We start from the raw sequence: 23624 nt of genomic DNA, 5'->3' as shown, positions 1-23624 counted from the left end.
CAAAATTTTAAAAAAAAAATTTTTGTTTTTTGTTTTGAGAAACTAACAAAAAGAACGCATTTTCAACAATTTCAAAACAAACACTCAAAACACAAAACTCAAAATGAATTCAAAACTCAAAACACAAAACTGAAATACAAAGAGAACACCCCCTTAAAGTTTATGTGTGCCATAATCGTATTCAATTGAGGTTAATAAAGGAAATTTTCTAATCTTGTGTAGAGGTGCCAAAATGCATTAAGCTATTAAAGTCTTGATCATCAATCGTACAAACATTGCCCAAGCTAAAAACGCATTGTGTTGTGGGCCCGCTCATCTCAACAACGAGGCCATGCTAGGGTTAGCTGTAGAAGTCAGCGTCCGCTTGCAGGAGCTTATAATCAAAACAACGTTTCTTGATAAAAACTTAAAAATCTTATTTCAAATTTGTATTTTAAAAATGGATATTCACCTCTAAATCCATATGGAGGATATAGTTTTTTCTTAATCGTTTTCTCCAGAAAATGGTTTGCTAGACCAGTAGTCGTAGCTTTGTCTAAGGTTTGTAAAGAATTCCCATATGATGTATCAATTAATGCTAAAATCAATAATTTAGGTTTGAACTTCTTTTTTTTAAACTGATTTAATTTTATATATATATATATATATATATATATATCTGCCCTGACCCCGCATAAACTATTTACTTTATAAAGATAAAAGTGGTTGATAGTTCTTGTAAATTTATTGAAATATATGGTTGAAATGAAATTTAATTAGTTATAAAAATTGTCTAACAATTGCTAAGTAGTACTCATCAATTCGTATTAATCACGTCTTGAAAGTCTAAATCTTTACTTTTTTATATCATATGTGTTGAACTCTAAGTCAGACATATAAAGGATCCTCGTCCCTATCCCCGTCCCCTTTTCTACGATAAATTTCACGTTCAAGTATTTCTCTTATATATATGATTGTCAGACCCTCACTCCGCCAAAAAAAATGTAGAAAAGTCTCTTATTTTTGGTTAATTAATTCTTGATATCATATGATATCAAAATAGGTGTAACATGTCACTTATTTCAAACAGTTTGTTGTGTCTCGACATCACTAGCTAGCTACAAATTGATGGAAATACAAAGAAGTAGATTTTTTTTTCTACATGTAAGTCACCATACCGTTACATATTGTTGATAAAAATAAAAGCAAATAAAAAGTAATACACACTTAATTTATCTTTGATTTGGTCATCAAGTTTTGGGGGGGCTTGTGCCTAGTGGTGCACAGCATGAAACGTGGTCCCCGTGCTTTGTCACTCTTAATGTAGCTGGTCAAGTTTTGGATAAGTACATTTACTTGTACCGTGCTATGCATTTACTCGTCCACCCCGTTTGTATACATTATTAAATCGTAGCGTATAGTATAATGAATAAAATTTTATTTTTTTATTTTATATTATTCCATGTTATCTGTTTCACGTTATCAAATTACATGTTATTTAATAATTTAATTAATATCGATATTGAATAACATAAATTTGTTACTTTCGATCAATTTGAGTGCCAATAATGTTGAAGTAGAAACTCATCACTGATCGTGCAACCAAGGGAAACCACTCAGCTGGTTTTAAAGTTTGGGGTTCATATTAATAAGGTTAACCTTTTTAAGCGAAGAAGCCCAATCCTTTATAAATTAGTATTTATTTTCATCATCATTCGATGTGGGATATAATAACAGACCCCCTCAAGATGGTGATTCATTTGATCACACCAATCTTGAAATTCATGAGTTGGCTCTAATGCCATTTTAAAGTTTGGGATCCATCTTAATAAGGTCAACCTTTTTAAGTGAAGAAGTCCAATCCTTTCTAAATTGGTATTTATTTCCATCATCATTTGATGTTGGATATAATACATTAACAGTGGGTGGAGAGAAAAAGAGGGTTTCCCCCGGTTTATGCCCGTAGGGAAATGGGGATGGAATAAGAGAGTTTAATAATACAAGTAGAATATAAGAGTAGTTGAATAGACCAAAAAATTGAACTTATCTATTAAATAATTGATTTGAAACCTATTTGTGTGGTTATAAAGAAATTCCATTTTGTTTTCTCTGCCATAGTCGTTCACCTGTTTTTATCAATTAAGTATTTGAAAATGAAATTCACAATTTTCAATTCCAAAACAATAAAATGAAGAGACTTCGTGAACTCTACCTTTACATATGATACTAATGATTCATACAAATTATGTATGATCAAAGGACACTAAAATCATTAACAAGTAATTTGTGTGGGGGGGTATATATAAATGTAAACGACAACTAATTATAAATGAGTTAAACAATACTTTATTTAATTATTGAAATGATTAAGGCAATAAGAATCCTACCAAATTAACTGTTTTACCCTTTAGAACGATTAATTAACTCAAAATCTAAACACCCACACAGAAGTGGAAGTCTCCTTAAGAATAATTACTTCATTTTTTCTATAATCCCAATAAATTAACTTTATTCCTTTTCGTCTGTTCTGTTTACTAGGTCAAATCACTCACCATCAACTGCATCATTAGTACAATTAATTTTTTCAACTGGATCACATTTTTTCTACGTAAATTAGGACTTGTTCGGTAGTGATTATAAAAATTAATTTTTTGACCGTTAGATAGAAAAGTGGATCCTACCTGTGAGTGAAAAGTCAAAAATGACGGTTAAAATAATGAAATTACGATAAAAAAATTAGCTTTTGGGGGAGAAAAATTGCTACCAAACGAGGCTATATAGTATATATAATTTTTACTATTCTCTGAAAATAGATTAAATAATACAATTATTTATGTAGTTACCATGTTTATATTTAATCTTTTCCTCCGTAAAGCTCCTTAGTTGGAAAAAGAAAAATTTGCAATTATGCCATAAACAAAAAATCAAGAAAATTACGTAAGCATTCTTGAAACGATTTTTCCCTCGTATCTTCTCTCCATGTTGATTCGTATTTCATACCTTTTACTCTTTTGTATTCAGTCAAATTTATTTTTTTTTCAAACTTATTTTTAGCTATACATTTTCTCGATAAAAGAATTTATATGTGATTAATAATTTTTTTGACATTTTAATCACACATATATATATTTAAAAAAAAATATCATTTTTCTGGAAATCACTTCTGAAAATCAAAATCAAACAAAGACGTGTGTTTTGGTGAATATTATCTTCTTTTGGAAGTCATTTCATTCTTGAAACCAATACGTTATACATGTGTGCCAAAAGAGAACTCCAAGTCAAACCATCAGATAGAGAAGATCCAAGTCAATGTTCAATTCCTTCTGGGCATGAGAAAAATTACCTTAATTAATTTCCCTCGTCTTGCTTACTACCTTCTTCATGCAGCACCCACATGTGTGTGTGTGTGTATATTTAACTGTTGTACTTGCAGGATTTGTTGGTTGTACCTTTCATTTGGCATTATCTGTTTCTACTGAGGACTTCTTTTCTTTCTTTGAGTCTCCTTTCGTTTCTTCAACCCTTGTTTTCATTCTTACAGGAATTTAATGCTCATTTGGACTATCAAAATTTTGATCTTTTTGGTTTTTAGGGATAAAAGTTTTAATTTTTGCGGGATCTTTTTTGGGGTTTTAAGTACTTGATAAAATAATTTTTCTGGAAGAAACCTGTGCATTTGGTGTTGGAAATAAAAGAGCTAAAGATTTGAATTTGAAGGTTTGAAGTAGAATGAGATCTCCTAAAAGAAGAAGGCTACATTTCAGCAATATCTGCTCATTCAATTGTGTTAAAGGAGCATTGAAAGAAGATCATACTCGAATTGGGGGACCAGGTTTTTCCAGAATAGTGTATTGTAATAATCCAGATTGTTTAGAGGTTAGTCCTACGAATCGTTCAACCAATTATGTTAGGACAACTAAGTACACTGCTGCAAATTTCTTGCCCAAATCTCTGTTTGAGCAGTTCAGAAGAGTGGCTAATTTTTACTTTCTTGTTACTGGAATCTTGGCCTTCACATCACTTGCACCTTATTCTGGTGTTAGTGCCATTATTCCTTTGATGATAGTTATTGGGGCAACCATGGTGAAGGAAGGTATTGAAGACTGGCAGCGAAAGCAACAGGTAATTTTGAAGATTAATCTTTTTATTTTTTCTTCCCATTTTGTTGGACTATTTAGAGCCTAATCATATTTCTGCTTTTGCCCTCAACTGTGGGTCGGTCGACCGGGTTGCTCTGTGTTTTTTCTTTGCGTGTTTGATTTCGTGTTGATTATCATTACCATCGGAATTATGGATTAATCCATAATAAATTTTCCTCTGTTTTAGCTAGCTTATATTTGGGGGTAAGAATTGTAATTTGCAGCTTCTGTTAATCGTCTTGGCTCAAAGATACAAAATAAAAAAGAATTATTTGACTGGTTTTCTAGCATCCAATGAATTCCTAATATCTTCTTGTAATAATACTTGTGCTTTTGAAATTTTACAAATTTGTAGCTTTTAAATGATTTTCCATACGCTTGAGGACTCTGCTATATAGGTTTAATGTGCATTGTTCATTTTAGCCAATGGGATTATATTTAGGCACATGTAAAATTTCCAGGATATCGAGGTGAACAATAGAAAAGTCAAGGTACATCGAGGTGGTGGAGTATTTGAACAAACGGAATGGAGAAATCTAAAAGTGGGCGAGATAGTTAAGGTCGAGAAGGATGAATTCTTTCCGGCAGACCTAGTTTTGCTTTCGTCCAATTATGAAGATGCTGTCTGCTATGTAGAGACCATGAACCTTGACGGAGAGACGAATTTGAAACTCAAACAAGCATTAGAATTGACTTCATCCTTAAACGAGGATGAGGACTTTCATGATTTTCGGGCCGTAGTTAAATGTGAAGACCCTAATGCTAACTTGTACAGTTTTATCGGAAGAATGGAACTTGAAAAACAATTAGATCCTCTTTCACCTCAACAATTGCTGCTTAGAGATTCGAAACTGCGGAACGCGGATTACATATACGGAGTTGTTATCTTCACTGGACATGATACAAAGGTTATTATGAACTCCAGAGATCCTCCTTCCAAGAGAAGCAAAATCGAAAAGAAAATGGATAAGATCGTCTACTTCTTATTTTGTATTCTGTTTGTAATGGCTTTTTCTGGATCAGTTTACTTTGGCATTATAACCAAACATGACTTGGAAGTTGGAAGTAAAAGGTGGTACCTCCGAGCAGACAAAACCAGTGTTTTCTTTGATCCAAAGAGAGCTCCTATTGCTGCTCTATTTCACTTTCTCACAACTTTGTTGCTGTACAGCTACCTGATTCCGATATCTCTGTATGTATCCATTGAAATTGTTAAAGTTCTTCAGAGCATCTTTATCAATCAAGACATTCATATGTATTATGAGGAAGCTGACAAACCAGCCCATGCGCGAACCTCGAACTTGAATGAGGAATTAGGCCAAGTTGATACTATACTTTCTGACAAGACGGGCACATTGACTTGCAATTCAATGGAGTTTGTCAAGTTCTCTGTGGCTGGTACTGCTTACGGAAATAATCTCACAGAAGTTGAAAAAATGATTACGAAAAGAGTAGAATCTCCCTTGATAGTAAATGGAAAAGATAAAAAGTCTTTTATCAAGGGTTTCAATTTTGATGATGAAAGGATCATGAATGGGAAATGGGTAAATGAGCCCCATTCAGATGTTATTCAGAAATTCTTTTGCTTACTGGCAATCTGTCACACGGTCATACCTGACATAGATGAAGACACGGGGATGGTCGTATATGAAGCCGAGTCACCAGATGAGGCGGCTTTTGTTATTGCAGCAAGAGAACTTGGCTTTGAATTCTTCAAACGAACGCAAACAAGTGTATCATTGAATGAGTTGAATCCTGTGACAGGCAAAAGAGTTGAAAGGTCAGTATCTTGTGTGTGTCAGCATTTTATTTCTCTTTTCATCGGGAAGCATCCTTTCTGGAATGACTGGTTGTGTCCCAGACTGCTAGAGTTGTGGACTTGTAACTAGTACTGGAAGAAATCTCAGTGTCCTGTGCATGTTCCCAGACATGTCATATTATTAAACTATATTCAATCGAGAAATTTTCAAACATGTTCTTAAATAGAATTTCGGTTGCTGCAGATCATACAAACTGTTAAATGTTTTAGAATTTAACAGTTCAAGAAAGCGAATGTCGGTGATAGTAAGAGATGAAGAGGGGAAGCTGTTATTACTCTGCAAAGGTGCCGACAGGTTTGTTCTCTCATCTTTGTTACTTAATGAGTCCTTGCAATTCACATCCTCCTCCATTTCTGATGATTTATTCCTATTTGGCCTGTTTTTTGCTCCATTTTTGGCCTAATTGCAGCATTATGTTTGAGAGGCTTGCCGAAAATGGAAGAGCGTATGAAGAGGAAACTAGGGATCATGTAAATCAGTATGCTGAGGCAGGATTGAGGACCTTAATTCTTGCTTATCGGGAACTCAGTGAAGAAGAATATATGGTGTTCAATGGAAGTTTTTCAGAGGCCAAGAACTCGGTTAGTGCAGATCGTGAGTCAATGATTGATCAAGTGACGGAAAAAATAGAAAAAGATTTGATTCTTCTCGGTGCAACAGCCGTTGAAGATAAGCTTCAACAGGGGGTTGGTTTTAAGACATTATTGTAGAAAAGTCATAAACTAGTTTGTAGAAATCACGAAGCGGATATTGATATATATATTTTTTTTCATTCTTTTTCCTTGCAGGTTCCTGAATGCATTGACAAGCTTGCACAAGCAGGAATAAAAATATGGGTTTTGACTGGAGATAAGATGGAAACTGCCATTAATATTGGGTATATATATTTGTACCATTTGTTGTAAAAATATTCGAGGTAACATTAAATTTACAAAAATATCTGACTGAAACCTCTGCAGTTATGCCTGTAGCTTGCTCAGACAAGGAATGAAACAGATTATCATAAACTTGGATGCCACAGAGAACTTTGCAGTGGTAAAAACGGGAGAAAAGGATGCTATTGCCAAGGTAAATCCATGTCCTCCTTAAACGATTACTATCGTTTTAATGGCTGAAGTGAAAAGGCTATATACACTCAGAACTATAAGAGGGAATCGTTATTCAAGATCTGCTTGTTATATGGTTTACTGATCGCAATCCAATTTCATTGGCCTTCTATGATCTGTGTTATAAGTGTTATTGAAAGGGTGTGATTTCGTTTTCACAATAGGCTTCAAAGGAAAGTGTCCTCTGCCAGATTACTGAAGGGAAGGCTCGGGTTGCTGCATCAAGCTCTGCCTCATTTGCCTTGATCATTGATGGGAAATCTCTTGCATATGCATTAGAAAATGATGTGAAAAAATTATTTCTTGAACTTGCAGTTGGCTGTGCTTCGGTGATATGCTGCCGTTCATCACCTAAACAGAAGGCATTGGTGAGTTTATATCCTATTAACTGAGGAAAAGTCTAAATTCAGTCATCTCTCACCAATTTCTTCTCTTCATAGAAGTCTAAATTTCTGTGCTAGTAGTAAAATTTCTTTCGTTATCCAAAGGTAACAAGACTCGTTAAAGAAGAAACCAAGAAGACAATATTGGCAATTGGTGATGGGGCCAACGATGTAGGGATGCTTCAAGAAGCAGATATCGGAATCGGAATCAGTGGAGTTGAAGGAATGCAGGTGAAAAAGCTAATAGTTTAATGTTCCTTATTCAGAAAGCTTAATATTATGACTATGATTTGCCTCACATTTTGTACTATTCATCTGAGCATGTATCAGGCCGTCATGTCAAGTGATATTGCAATTGCTCAGTTTAGATTTCTTGAGCGCCTGCTTTTGGTGCATGGACATTGGTGTTACAGAAGAATCTCTTCAATGGTAATTAGCTTCAGGGCTTTATAATGAGATATGCAAATTTAATATATGATCCGTAAATTACATTATATTTCATATGGCATTGTTTAATTTTCATGTACCTTTGAATGCAGATATGCTACTTTTTCTATAAGAATGTCACATTCGGTTTCACCGTCTTCCTATATGAGGCATATACATCATTTTCCGGACAACCTGCATTCAATGACTGGTTTTTGTCTCTTTACAATGTATTTTTCACGTCATTACCAGTGATTGCTCTCGGGGTTTTTGATCAAGATGTGTCTGCCAGATTTTGTCTAAAGGTACTCCTTTTATCCGATATGACGTTAGTTTAATTTTCTTCCAAGTCAGTTCGTGATGTTTCGTCTAGCATATGCTGTGACGAGCCTGTTCTTAAATCTAAAAGGGCAAAAAAAATGTTAAAAAAGATTTCTGATTGGGTAAAAATTCTAAATAACTATTAAAATTTTTAGTTTTTACCAGGAACTGTTTAGGCATGTTTTTGATATTCAAGAATGTTTACTTGTTCCTCATTTTTTGCTTGCTTTTACATGGCAGTTTCCTTTGCTATACCAAGAAGGCGTGCAGAATGTCCTCTTCAGCTGGCGTCGTATTATTGGCTGGATGTTAAATGGACTCTGCAGTGCTGTCATTGTCTTCTTCTTCTGCATAAAGGCACTAAATCCACAGTCCTTCAATAAGGATGGGAAAATTGCCGAGTACCAAATTTTAGGCGCTACAATGTACACCTGTGTCGTGTGGGTTGTGAATTGCCAGATGGCACTTGCCATCAGTTACTTCACCATAATTCAGCATATTGTTATCTGGGGTGGAATTGCTTTATGGTATATTTTCCTCTTGGCATATGGGACTATGCCTCCATGCATTTCCAAAACTGCATACCGAGTTTTTGTCGAATCTCTTGCCCTAACACCCTCTTTCTATGTAGTCACAATCTTTGCAGTTATCTCGGCCCTAGCACCGTACTTTGCATATACCGCTATTCAAATGAGATTCTTCCCAATGCACCATGAAATGATACAGTGGCTAAGACACAACCATAAATCAGAGGACCCCGAGGATTCTAATTTAGTGAGATTGAGTTCTATAAGTCCCACAACTGTTGGTTTTAGTACTGCTCATTCATCGACACGAACTAATCGTGTATAAAATTTGCGGGTGTATCATTTGATTGCTCGCATGTGACTCTTGTGGTGTTGTATGTATAAGTGCATAGAGGTTTCGGGATGAGAAGCTTGTATAGAGATGTATAAATTAGATTTACAGTATCCTACACTGGTTTTGTATATTTTGACATTAGCATCCAAGAGTAGTCTTTGTATCGATACGTTCAGTTATACATATAGTGTACATTTCAGGATTTCATGGTACAGAGAAAAATAGGTTGCCATTAGGTAATAGTCATGAAATAAGATCAGGAACATCCTTTTTATCCTAGATTTTATGTAATATTTTAATCTCGTCTTGGACATTCTAATAATTGTTTGGCTAGAACTCTAATACAATGTTTTCATCACCCTCACAATTCATAATAATTTTCAATTTTTTTTGCTCCATAATAGTTTTTATCATCATTACTATACAATTACTAAATATATCCTCAACTGAATATTAATTTAAAGATTGTAATATGTAGACGTTAAAAATTTATTTTCCGACTAACCTTACAAGACTGATAGCAATGTTTCCATTCCAAAGGGAACTGAAAGAAAACCTGTTTTAAAAAAATACGGTGACCAAAGTGAAACAAAGATATAAGTTTGGTCACTAATAAAGTTGGTGAAAAAACGGAGTTTTTAGCTTGTCAAGTGAACACCAAAATAATCAATTGACAAATCTTTGGGTTGACATCCTATTTTTCGGTAAGGATGAATTGTAGTAGATTTTAATAAAAGTTGATGAATTGTTAAACAATTTTGGGTCCTATGAAATATGTATAATAGCTTCGACTTAAATTAAATTTTATATGATAATGTCAGTGCAGGTTCATTAGTTTCCATCATATAATCAAGCATATAGAGGTGGATATTCACATTTTACGTTAAAAAAATTGTTACAGAGGACTTGGAAGTACGTTATATACCTACTGAAGATCAGGTTGCAAATATCTTAACAAAGACTCTTATTATTGTGAAATTTACAACACTTTCGTGCCAAGCTTACTGGTCCACCCGAGCTAAGCTTGAGGGAGGATATTAGTGTACTGCTGACCAAGATTATATTTGACCAAGATCTGTTTATGATATGGTTCAAGAAAAAGTCGTCCCATTTTTTTACTTTTTCGTTCTTTCTAATTGTAAAAATTATTGTGTAAAAAAGTGTAATGTATAACGCACTTGTATCATTAGCATGTAAACCAACATATGGCTCTTGTATGGCTGGACAAAGCTCTCAAACCGAATAGGACCTAAATCAAAATGAACCAAATCAAGCAATTCTTCTTAAATTAAATATCAAAACGAATATTTAAATCAATAATTAATGGATTTGGTTCGGTTCTCGATTCTAAACCAAGAACTAAGAAACCGAATCTTCCTAATTTTTTTATTTTTATTTTTTATATTAAGTAAGTCGAATTATATTATTTTTGCTAATAAATTTGCTAACTAATTAATTTAGCTTAAATCCAAAATATGATTTTCCTATTTCTAATTTCCAACTCAAGCATAACTTAATCAAATTGACTTAAGTTTTACCCAAATTTCTAATTTTATCATAGTGTCGTTTATGACGTTTTGAAAAAAATCAAATTGGAAGCTTAATTGTGTCTCTTCATTAGCCACCGAGTGGGGATTTTAACATTCATATATCTAAAGAACTCAATAAAAAAATGCGCAAAAGATATCACGAAATTGAACTACATTATTTTATGAGAATTAAGATTGAACATCTAATTAGTTGAATTAATGTAGTGTTGAAAATATTTAAAATTTTTATTGTTGTACGGAACTCGAGAATGGAAAGCAAATTGAACTTGTTTCATAAGTAAAATTGGATTTGACAATTCCACTTATTAAATATCCAAAAATTTGGATTCGGTTCGATTCTAAAGAGAACTAAATCAAACTAGACCATGCCAGCCCTAAGCTCTTGTATGATGTAGCGTTCATTATTCAATCACATATTTTTATAACCTTTTCTATCTTCAAAACCTAAACTTTTGTATTTTCTTGAGATCTTTAAAATTCATTTTTCTCAAATTTATTTTTAATCATATATTTTTCAGTAAAATAAGTTTACATGTAGATCTGTAATTTTTTCTTACCTTTTAACCAAGCAAGAAAGGCAGCTCAAAAATAGCAAGGGAGAGGAGAGATCGATCTGTCATTGAAGCCCTGACTTAAATAAATCTCCTTTTCGTTACTTCACCCTGAGTGGTCTTTGTCGTTCAAGATCTTAGCGAGAAGAAGATGGTTATATGCCAATTACATAATCTAAAATATCATTTGTTACAATTTATTCTTAAAAAATCTACATCAAATAGACTTTAGGTAATATTATAGCCATAATCAATTAAGTCTAGGACCAATTGAGGAATTTAGATATGTCACAAAATATTATCACTATTTTTGTGTGTTTTTTCCAAAGTGACAAACAAGCTTTCCACCTTAATTTTTAGAGTAATGCTGTTTAGCATCACTATATTTAACATCAATTTAGATGACAATATCAGACATTAAATTACAGATTCAATTAAATACAACAAATTATGGTCCAAATAGGAACTATGATATGTTGACACCTAAATTGATATTAAATATCACTGGAGATGGATATAATCATGTTTAGTGTACAATCATGAACGATAATCCCGTTGACAACATACCACATAGCAAATTGTTATTGGACAGTTTGAAAAATAACTTGTTTTTGCAACCAACAATTTTTTGACAACTCATACATTGTCGACCATGATTGTCATCCATAGTTGTACGAATAGATTAATCCAGATGGATAACATTATTCAAAATATGGCATTTCACTAGTTTATTAGGTAATTCAAACATCAAAACTTTAAAATATATTGCCTAGCATGATAAAAATTTTAACTTGAAACTTTTTAAATTGAAATAATAAACTGTAACAAATTTGATTGTTCGCTAATTTAACAATATAAAATTTATATGGAAAAAGATATATGTACACAATACATTCCCGAACATGTCATATTTTGTAGTCAAAATACCGGCAGTCCATTCAAATCCAAAATACATGAAAATCTCGTTAGCTCACAAATTAATTTGAATAAACCCCCAAAATTGGCCAGAAGCACTCTGCCCCAAATCAAACCGTCTCCCCTTCATCTTGCACTCATCTCTCACGATCCGCACCTCTAAGGTCCAACTAAAGAAATCTCGCCGGCACATCTAGCTCCGACGAAGAAAAGACAGTCGCCTGAGATATAGCTCTCTCCAGGTTAGTAGCTATTCACTTTCCGTTTCGTGTGTGAGAGACACTGAGGGTGCTAATTCCTTCCCTTGCCCCGTCCCCAACTGTGAAATCACCCACACCCATCACTGATGACACATTATAATAAGGATACTGCAACTAGTATTATCTCTGAAAAGCTTTGGGCTTTACCTGCTATTTTGAAAAATCAGTGAGTCTACTTGGTAAACTCCATTTCGAACAAAGTGGGTTTGGACAACTTATACTGCTTGAGTTTAGCTTGTTGAAGTTGTGGAATGCTTCATTTATGTGATGTTAGGACCTCATACAAATTCTTGTGTGGAATGGATTTTATGTTTACATTTATACTGCTTGAGTTTAGTTTGTTGAAGTTGTGAAATGCTTCATTAATATGGTGTTAGTGAATTGTTGTGTGGAATGGATTTTATTGTACATTGATACTGCTTAAGTGTTGAAGTTGTGGAATGTTTCAGTTTTGTGATGTTAGGATCTCATACAATTTCTCATCTGGAATGGATTTTTTGTGTGTACATTTATAATGCTTCAGTTTAGTTAGTTGAAGCAGTGGAATGCTTCATTTTTGTGGTGTTAGGACCTCTTAGAAGTCTATCCACTGGATTATTGACATGGATTTTTTATTTTTGTTTTTTGGTCTCAGCATGCAAGTTAATCTGTTCAGATTGTGTGGAATGGCCAGGAGGAAAGGGTAATCTAACATTGAAAGGAATTCCGACAATAAAGGGAAGTTGGTCCATTGTTGACCCCGCGATTATAGTTTTCCAAGTTTTCTAAAGTTTCGCCTGACAAGGAGTATCTATTGCATGGTGAATCAAGTGGAACGAGTTTCAAGTTTTCTAAATTTGTCCCATATGGTGTAAACGTGTGCAAAAATAACCGAGGAGAAGAACTTGGAAATTTTGCTCAACATAATCATGCGCAAGGTCAAACGAGTTTTGGAAGATTTAATATGGAATATGTCTAGTTGGATGAGCTTGACTTATTGTAATTATTTGGTTTTATAAATAAGACTCGAACTGTGTAATTTGCCTGGTCCATATCAATTTTAGGTGTTTGATAATGTCATGACCATTATATACTGTGATTTTAGTTGGAAAAAGTTTTGATATCACTTTGTTATGTTTCAAGCAATGTTACCTGTTGCGAAATGGACAATCACCAATACTGAAAATAACCAACAACCAACTAGCATGATAATATGACAACAGAAATGCATTAAATGAGAACCAGCTTCATTAATTAAATAAAAAGTTTCTATGTATTTAGCCACCAACTAACCACCACATCAAACACTCCAATTAGCCAACTACACAAAATGTATAAATTAGACCCCAAAATAAAACATGTCAGTTAACTATTTACAAAAATATACAACCAACTTTTTCTAAATGCTTTAGGCCCCTATATCAAAATCACCCATGTGGAGCATGTTAGCTAACTGTCTACAAAAATATATAGCCAAATTTCTCTTGATGCTTTAGACCCCTAAATCAAATTCACCAACGCTCTTCTGTGTGCTGACTTGTTGGGAAGGAAAAGTGGTTGTTAGTGGAATATCCCGACAAATGGAATTAATAAAGTCATGCTCAAATATTTTGCATGGAAACTCAAACTCTGCGAAATTAACTTATATTTTGTCACGCTCAAATACCTGAACATTGATGGGGGTAAATTTTGCCTTTCTGCCTCTTTGATGTACTTGAGTTTGTTACTACCTATATGTCATGGAAAAAAACAATTAGTTTCAATGTGTAGCGCTAATATATATATATATAGGCTCAAAATCATACCTTATGACGAGTTCTTGATTTTTTAGAACCAACTTCTAGATATCCTTTTCGACGAAGTTTTTTAGGAGCTCCCTTGCTTTTCATGTATTTCGGGTCCAAGATGATTTCGCTAGTAGATTTTCCTACTTCATTAAAGCATTGGAAGCCCATGGTCACAGACTTCAACATCGACGACTCGGCTATTCAGAATTCAATCCACTCCATAATTTCATGTGATCGTAACTCGTCATGTGCTACCAAGTCAGATAACTTCATAATGCATTGCACATTTGCTCATATCTAACTTGATCTGGAGTACTAATCTAACCATCATAATTGATTGAAACCATTGTGTATGGTCTGTTCACATCCCTCCTCCATCTCTTGTACTTCTCGAGAATTAATTTCACTTGGTTTCATATCAAAACTGCAATCACGTGCTTACAAATAATTCCTCGAAACTCAAATAGATGACAACTACACTTGAAATCACATTCACCTCTATGAAAGCACACTTTAAACATTTTGTCTTCATACATTCATTGATAATAATGTCCTCATGTACATCGTATGTACCATACAAGTAAGAATCATGAACGAATAAGACTTCACAATATACCTTTTCGGTAAACTATTCTTGGAACACCTTGAACTTCGCGATTGTGTAAACGGATTGAAATTGCTTCTCCATTTCGTACCTGGTCGCACATGGTACCATGTGTGAAAATGATTTGAAGTCGGCTGGAAACTCTTTTTCAACTTTACTTCTCAAAGCACACTCATAATGCTCCACAAATTGCTTCAGGGATGTTTTTGAATGAACACAGCCATCAAAAAATGCATTAATACCCTCACTTCGTTGTGTGGTTGACATACCCGCCTAAAATGAAGTTTTCAAAAAGCACGTCACCCATCAACTTCTTTCATCGTATAGACCAATCAACCAAGTATGTTCTATCAATTCGTAATCTTTGAGCATCTTATTCCAACCTTGTTCAAACTCTTCACAACATTGCACATCATATACCAACCCATGTACAATAGCAAGAATAAAAGTTTTATATTTATGGCCACCGAATTTTTCTGGTAACTTTTTTAGAATATGTCACAGGCACCATCTATGCTTTGTGTTCGGAAACACAATTTCAATTGCATTCTGCATAGTACGATCTTGATCTATAATTATTTCCCTTGGAGCTTGATCGTACATACATTGAAGCCATGTCCTGAAAAGCCATACGAAAGTCCTTGTACCTTCATTTGAGATCAAACCACGTCCAAGTAGAGTTGATTGTCTATGATGGTTCACCCCAACAAAAGGAGGGAAAGGCATTTCGTATTTGTTTGTCAAGTATGTGGTGTCAAATGTAACTACGTCTCCGAATCTCCTACATGCTTGCCTGTACCTATTATTTGCCCAAAACACATCCTCAGTCGAGCCTCATCATCCAAGTCTATACTAAAGAAAAAATCAGGACTAGTTGCTTGCATTTTCAAAAAATACGCTTGTATTGCAATAGCGTCTCCTTCACCAAGTTGTAATTGTCGGACTTTGTCAATAAAATTTCTACAATCTTTCTCAACGCATGTAATCTTGTCATAACCACCGACTTCAACTGCGGCTGAGTTAAAACTCTTATGTAACGGTATACCAGCTACATCATTTATTTCAAGCTGTCTTCTCATGTGTGCACTTATTTCTCGATTACATCAATATAACCTTGATTTGGATGGGCTTGTTCTGTGATTATGCTCCAAATGGATAGTGTTAATACGCCATGTGCCATTAAGTTCTGAACATGCCGTCAATCTCGCTTTACAGCATGTTTGCATTGTTGGTTGAGGCTTCAGAACTGTGTTTGTACCACTGATTCGACGACCCTCTCGACTACAAGTAAAAATTACATAACGTATAACACCGTCATCACCCTTCCTTGAAGATCTTTTCCTCACCGGAAAACCTATTTGGTACGCATAGTTCTTGTAAAATTCGAATACCTCATTTTCATCTTGAAACTTCATTCCGACACTGGGTACAATAATATCAGTTCCTTCTCCTAAGCTCATATCAATCGGATTGTCGTCTTCGGACGAATGAATTTCCAAATAACCTGCATTTACTGGCCTAATTGCAGCATTATGTTTGAGAGGCTTGCCGAAAATGGAAGAGCGTATGAAGAGGAAACTAGGGATCATGTAAATCAGTATGCTGAGGCAGGATTGAGGACCTTAATTCTTGCTTATCGGGAACTCAGTGAAGAAGAATATATGGTGTTCAATGGAAGTTTTTCAGAGGCCAAGAACTCGGTTAGTGCAGATCGTGAGTCAATGATTGATCAAGTGACGGAAAAAATAGAAAAAGATTTGATTCTTCTCGGTGCAACAGCCGTTGAAGATAAGCTTCAACAGGGGGTTGGTTTTAAGACATTATTGTAGAAAAGTCATAAACTAGTTTGTAGAAATCACGAAGCGGATATTGATATATATATTTTTTTTCATTCTTTTTCCTTGCAGGTTCCTGAATGCATTGACAAGCTTGCACAAGCAGGAATAAAAATATGGGTTTTGACTGGAGATAAGATGGAAACTGCCATTAATATTGGGTATATATATTTGTACCATTTGTTGTAAAAATATTCGAGGTAACATTAAATTTACAAAAATATCTGACTGAAACCTCTGCAGTTATGCCTGTAGCTTGCTCAGACAAGGAATGAAACAGATTATCATAAACTTGGATGCCACAGAGAACTTTGCAGTGGTAAAAACGGGAGAAAAGGATGCTATTGCCAAGGTAAATCCATGTCCTCCTTAAACGATTACTATCGTTTTAATGGCTGAAGTGAAAAGGCTATATACACTCAGAACTATAAGAGGGAATCGTTATTCAAGATCTGCTTGTTATATGGTTTACTGATCGCAATCCAATTTCATTGGCCTTCTATGATCTGTGTTATAAGTGTTATTGAAAGGGTGTGATTTCGTTTTCACAATAGGCTTCAAAGGAAAGTGTCCTCTGCCAGATTACTGAAGGGAAGGCTCGGGTTGCTGCATCAAGCTCTGCCTCATTTGCCTTGATCATTGATGGGAAATCTCTTGCATATGCATTAGAAAATGATGTGAAAAAATTATTTCTTGAACTTGCAGTTGGCTGTGCTTCGGTGATATGCTGCCGTTCATCACCTAAACAGAAGGCATTGGTGAGTTTATATCCTATTAACTGAGGAAAAGTCTAAATTCAGTCATCTCTCACCAATTTCTTCTCTTCATAGAAGTCTAAATTTCTGTGCTAGTAGTAAAATTTCTTTCGTTATCCAAAGGTAACAAGACTCGTTAAAGAAGAAACCAAGAAGACAATATTGGCAATTGGTGATGGGGCCAACGATGTAGGGATGCTTCAAGAAGCAGATATCGGAATCGGAATCAGTGGAGTTGAAGGAATGCAGGTGAAAAAGCTAATAGTTTAATGTTCCTTATTCAGAAAGCTTAATATTATGACTATGATTTGCCTCACATTTTGTACTATTCATCTGAGCATGTATCAGGCCGTCATGTCAAGTGATATTGCAATTGCTCAGTTTAGATTTCTTGAGCGCCTGCTTTTGGTGCATGGACATTGGTGTTACAGAAGAATCTCTTCAATGGTAATTAGCTTCAGGGCTTTATAATGAGATATGCAAATTTAATATATGATCCGTAAATTACATTATATTTCATATGGCATTGTTTAATTTTCATGTACCTTTGAATGCAGATATGCTACTTTTTCTATAAGAATGTCACATTCGGTTTCACCGTCTTCCTATATGAGGCATATACATCATTTTCCGGACAACCTGCATTCAATGACTGGTTTTTGTCTCTTTACAATGTATTTTTCACGTCATTACCAGTGATTGCTCTCGGGGTTTTTGATCAAGATGTGTCTGCCAGATTTTGTCTAAAGGTACTCCTTTTATCCGATATGACGTTAGTTTAATTTTCTTCCAAGTCAGTTCGTGATGTTTCGTCTAGCATATGCTGTGACGAGCCTGTTCTTAAATCTAAAAGGGCAAAAAAAATGTTAAAAAAGATTTCTGATTGGGTAAAAATTCTAAATAACTATTAAAATTTTTAGTTTTTACCAGGAACTGTTTAGGCATGTTTTTGATATTCAAGAATGTTTACTTGTTCCTCATTTTTTGCTTGCTTTTACATGGCAGTTTCCTTTGCTATACCAAGAAGGCGTGCAGAATGTCCTCTTCAGCTGGCGTCGTATTATTGGCTGGATGTTAAATGGACTCTGCAGTGCTGTCATTGTCTTCTTCTTCTGCATAAAGGCACTAAATCCACAGTCCTTCAATAAGGACGGGAAAATTGCCGAGTACCAAATTTTAGGCGCTACAATGTACACCTGTGTCGTATGGGTTGTGAATTGCCAGATGGCACTTGCCATCAGTTACTTCACCATAATTCAGCATATTGTTATCTGGGGTGGAATTGCTTTATGGTATATTTTCCTCTTGGCATATGGGACTATGCCTCCTAGCATTTCCAAAACTGCATACCGAGTTTTTGTCGAATCTCTTGCCCTAACACCCTCTTTCTATGTAGTCACAATCTTTGCAGTTATCTCGGCCCTAGCACCGTACTTTGCATATACCGCTATTCAAATGAGATTCTTCCCAATGTACCATGAAATGATACAGTGGCTAAGACACGACCGTAAATCAGAGGACTCCGAGGATTCTAATTTAGTGAGATTGAGTTCTATAAGTCCCACAACTGTTGGTTTTAGTACTGCTCATTCATTGACACGAACTAATCGTGTATAAAATTTGCGGGTGTATCATTTGATTGCTCGCATGCGACTCTTGTGGTGTTTGTTGTATGTATATGTGCATAGAGGTTTCGGGATGAGAAGCTTGCATAGAGATGTATAAATTAGATTTACAGTATCTTACACTTGTTTTGTATATTTTGACATTAGCATCCAAGAGTAGTCTTTGTATCGATACGTTCAGTTATACATATAGTGTACATTTCAGGATTTCATGGTACAGAGAAAAATAGGTTGTCATTAGGTAATAGTCATGAAATAAGATCAGGGACATCCTTTTTATCCTAGATTTTATGTAATATTTTAATCTCGTCTTGGACTTTCTAATAATTGTCTGGCTAGAACTCTGCTTAGAGTACACGATAAGAAGACTATATTAGTTGAATTTTTTTTACAATACAATGTTTTCATCACCCTCACAATTCATAATAATTTTCAATTTATTTGCTCCATAATGGTTTTTATTATCATCACTATACAATTACTAAATATATCCGCCTAAAATGAAGTTTTCAAAAAGCACGTCACCCATCAACTTCTTTCATCGTATAGACCAATCAACCAAGTATGTTCTATCAATTCGTAATCTTTGAGCATCTTATTCCAACCTTGTTCAAACTCTTCACAACATTGCACATCATATACCAACCCATGTACAATAGCAAGAATAAAAGTTTTATATTTATGGCCACCGAATTTTTCTGGTAACTTTTTTAGAATATGTCACAGGCACCATCTATGCTTTGTGTTCGGAAACACAATTTCAATTGCATTCTGCATAGTACGATCTTGATCTATAATTATTTCCCTTGGAGCTTGATCGTACATACATTGAAGCCATGTCCTGAAAAGCCATACGAAAGTCCTTGTACCTTCATTTGAGATCAAACCACGTCCAAGTAGAGTTGATTGTCTATGATGGTTCACCCCAACAAAAGGAGGGAAAGGCATTTCGTATTTGTTTGTCAAGTATGTGGTGTCAAATGTAACTATTCAATTGCATTCTGCATAGTACGATCTTGATCTATAATTATTTCCCTTGGAGCTTGATCGTACATACATTGAAGCCATGTCCTGAAAAGCCATACGAAAGTCCTTGTACCTTCATTTGAGATCAAACCACGTCCAAGTAGAGTTGATTGTCTATGATGGTTCACCCCAACAAAAGGAGGGAAAGGCATTTCGTATTTGTTTGTCAAGTATGTGGTGTCAAATGTAACTATGTCTCCGAATCTCCTACATGCTTGCCTGTACCTATTATTTGCCCAAAACACATCCTCAGTCGAGCCTCATCATCCAAGTCTATACTAAAGAAAAAATCAGGACTAGTTGCTTGCATTTTCAAAAAATACGCTTGTATTGCAATAGCGTCTCCTTCACCAAGTTGTAATTGTCGGACTTTGTCAATAAAATTTCTACAATCTTTCTCAACGCATGTAATCTTGTCATAACCACCGACTTCAACTGCGGCTGAGTTAAAACTCTTATGTAATGGTATACCAGCTACATCATTTATTTCAAGCTGTCTTCTCATGTGTGCACTTATTTCTCGATTACATCAATATAACCTTGATTTGGATGGGCTTGTTCTGTGATTATGCTCCAAATGGATAGTGTTAATACGCCATGTGCCATTAAGTTCTGAACATGCCGTCAATCTCGCTTTACAGCATGTTTGCATTGTTGGTTGAGGCTTCAGAACTGTGTTTGTACCACTGATTCGACGACCCTCTCGACTACAAGTAAAAATTACATAACGTATAACACCGTCATCACCCTTCCTTGAAGATCTTTTCCTCACCGGAAAACCTATTTGGTACGCATAGTTCTTGTAAAATTCGAATACCTCATTTTCATCTTGAAACTTCATTCCGACACTGGGTACAATAATATCAGTTCCTTCTCCTAAGCTCATATCAATCGGATTGTCGTCTTCGGACGAATGAATTTCCAAATAACCTGCATTTACCGTTAAATTATAAAAAGTATTAATGTAATATAATTTTTTATCCTTTCTTTTTTATAAAAAAGTGCCCTTTAACTTGACATAATAATAAAAATTTTAAATTTTAAAATAAATAAAACATTTTAAATATATAATTATACATAGATAAACAACAATAACAAATTTTTTTTTTTTTTTTGGAAAAAGCTATATGAATGGATAATAGTTCACAGAAGTTACACAGAAATTCAAAATGAGAGACGTGTCGCCGTGGGGTGAAAGAAAAAAAGGAAAGGAACTGTTGGCGGAAGGGTTGCACTACACTTACAGGATTTTTACTCACAAATGTTTTATAGAAAAGACACATTGGAGGAGTGGGTGGTCGATTTTTTGGCATTTTATATCACACATGGGGCCCGCGCACAGTGAGGGTTCTTGCCGGATATTGTGAACAAAAATTTTGTACATGCAGAATTTTCCTTGGCGGAAAAGGAAAGGCGACTGGATTGGAGGGAAGTGTTAAGTGTATAAATTCAACTCTTATGTTTTTGCCTTGATTTCCGGGCTCATTATGGGATATCAAATGAAGTCGAAATATTACATTTTTAACATCATTTTGAAGTAATCACGGCCTAATATTTCACGTCGTTAATTGTGCACGAAACGGCCAATCGTAGCAAATGTTACAACGCGTTAAAGTAGGCCGTTCCAAACTAGTATTTTGAAAATTTCGATAAAAATCTAACTTTAAAAAATTTTCGACGATTGTACGCTGGTCGAATCCATAAATCTTCTATATTATCTCGAAACTCATTTCGAGAACAATATCATAGACATATCGAATGATCTAAATGAATATCGAAAATAGTTAAACGTATATCAAACGTGTGTATGAAAAAAAGACGTATAACACTTCTTTAAAACAAAAATTCAATTATTTTATTAATATTTATTATTTTTGTGCGACAAATTTCTCAATATAATTTACATCATTTCATCAAAAAAATTTATATGTGGTACAGAGTAAAAAAAAAATTATTAATAATTTTTTTATTAATAAATTTTTTCTATTCATGCTTTGTTGATTGGCTTTGTTTACTTTGTAAAATTTTCTATTTTTTTATTAAAAAAATTTATGTCATACCACATGTAATATATTCTGATAAAATGATATAAATTATATTGAGAAATTTGTCGCTCAAAAATAATAAACGTTAATAAAATAATTAATTTTAAAAAAAAGAGTTATACATTTCTTTTTGATACGCACGTTTGACGTATATTTAACTATTTTCGATCTCAAAATGAGCTTCGAGATGATATAGGAGATTTATGGATTCGACTAGCGTACAATTGTCGAAAAAATTTTAAAGTTTGATTCTTATCGAAATTTTCGAAATACTAATTTGGAACGACGTAATTTGATGCGTCGTAACATTTGCTACGATTGGCCTTTTTTGCACAGTCAACAACGTAAAATATTAGGCTGTGATTACTTCAAAATGATATTAAGAATATAATATTCCGACTTCGTTTGATATTCCGTAATGATTCCAAAAATCAAGGCAAAAATATAAGTAATTTATTGAATTGAATTTATACAATTAACACTTCCCTCCAAGCCAGCCACCTAGCCGTCTTTCTTTTTCTGACTACAGTTCATTTCTTTTTCCTTTCACCACACGGCAACACGTCCCCTCATTTTGAATTTCTGTAGAAGGTCTGTGATATCGTTTCTGTATGTATAGCGTGATTGAATTTTTTTCGATGATCCTATAATGGTAAGATCCTGTGCGATTGCTCAACTCACAAACTCTCATAGCCGGCTACGCAAGTATTTTATCTTACTGATAAATTACAATGTATTGATTGATATTAAATTGATTGATTGATTGTATGTTGGTTAATCACATGAGGTAATCCACCATTATTGCCTTATTGGAGGTTTAGAATATAAAATGGTCTCACGTTCCAAGGGGAATCTACTTGTGACACGTGCGTATATGTACACCCACAGAAAAATTCTATATAGCTAAAGCTTCATAATAAGCCACGAAATTATGATTTATCTATGTAGAGTGAAAACCTTTCGTAAGGAATTAATCAAAGTATCGACAACCCTCCAAATCAAATTGAAACCAGGGTATTGAAATCATTGGTTTGAGTTCTTGTGCACGTTTCAACTTTTGAACCCTTCAACATTTTAAATTTCAAGTGAACCAAATTATTCAGAAACAATTTGATTTTAGTTTCAATAATTAAAACCTCATTTAAGATTAAGTCGAATCATTTAAATAAGGGTAATTAGTACAAAATGTCCTTACATTGAAATGTTATTATATAAAACATCCATACCGTTTCATTTTTCCACCCACATTTTTCCATTTCATTGCGAAAAGATCATTTTCATCCAATTTCTCAATAAAAAAATATAATAACAAGTATATCCTAATATTTAAATAAACTTTGATAAATAAAAAAGAAAAGAAAAATTAAATAACAAATTGCAATTATATTTCCAAACTTTTTAAAAAACTACAAATGACTCAAACAAATTATTAAATAGGTAATTAACATAGAACATTCTTACCTTTCAATATTATTGTGTAAAATGTCCATACTTTTTTATTTTTTTTAGCATTTTCACTCATATTTTTATATTTCATTGCGAAAATCATCATTTTCATTCATTTTCTCAATTAAAAGCTGTAAAATAACAAATATATCATCATATTTAAATAAAACAAAAATAAATAATAAATTGTAACTATACTCCCAAAATTTTC

At 34.1% G+C, this 23624-nt stretch overlaps 2 protein-coding genes and 1 long non-coding RNA gene across 8 annotated transcripts; all 3 read left to right on the top strand.

Annotated features, from left to right (window-relative positions):
* Positions 1–3171: 3171 nt before the first annotated feature.
* Positions 3172–9237, top strand: LOC111403266 (putative phospholipid-transporting ATPase 9). Of its 6 annotated transcripts, none has more exons than XM_023031701.1 (12): positions 3175–4101; positions 4580–5898; positions 6122–6232; positions 6348–6624; positions 6727–6815; positions 6898–7006; positions 7209–7412; positions 7533–7658; positions 7758–7856; positions 7967–8158; positions 8415–8701; positions 8806–9014. In XM_023031701.1, the coding sequence occupies exons 1-12, from the start codon at positions 3709–3711 to the stop codon at positions 8888–8890; spliced, it is 3291 nt and encodes a 1096-aa protein (XP_022887469.1). In that variant the 5' UTR covers positions 3175–3708; the 3' UTR covers positions 8891–9014. The 6 variants fall into 6 exon arrangements, with proteins under 6 accessions (XP_022887468.1, XP_022887466.1, XP_022887467.1 ...); XM_023031703.1 differs by having other exon boundaries at positions 3751–3855; positions 4023–4101; positions 8415–9237; XM_023031700.1 differs by having other exon boundaries at positions 3172–4101; positions 6348–6519; positions 6910–7006; positions 8415–9237.
* A 2831-nt stretch (positions 9238–12068) lies between these two features.
* On the top strand, positions 12069–13416 carry LOC111403269. The gene is made up of 2 exons (XR_002704427.1): positions 12069–12293; positions 12946–13416. It is a non-coding gene; the product is annotated as an uncharacterized LOC111403269 (long non-coding RNA).
* Positions 13417–16208: 2792 nt separating this feature from the next.
* Positions 16209–19200, top strand: LOC111403268 (putative phospholipid-transporting ATPase 9). The gene is made up of 8 exons (XM_023031704.1): positions 16209–16486; positions 16589–16677; positions 16760–16868; positions 17071–17274; positions 17395–17520; positions 17620–17718; positions 17829–18020; positions 18277–19200. The coding sequence occupies exons 1-8, from the start codon at positions 16214–16216 to the stop codon at positions 18886–18888; spliced, it is 1704 nt and encodes a 567-aa protein (XP_022887472.1). The 5' UTR covers positions 16209–16213; the 3' UTR covers positions 18889–19200.
* The last annotated feature ends 4424 nt before the right edge of the window (positions 19201–23624 follow it).

The sequence above is a fragment of the Olea europaea genome, chromosome 11, assembly GCF_002742605.1.
Source record: "Olea europaea var. sylvestris chromosome 11, O_europaea_v1, whole genome shotgun sequence".
Taxonomy (NCBI): Eukaryota; Viridiplantae; Streptophyta; class Magnoliopsida; order Lamiales; family Oleaceae; genus Olea; species Olea europaea.
The sequence above is the reverse complement of the archived record's forward strand: the minus strand, read 5'-3'. Positions and strand labels throughout refer to the sequence as shown.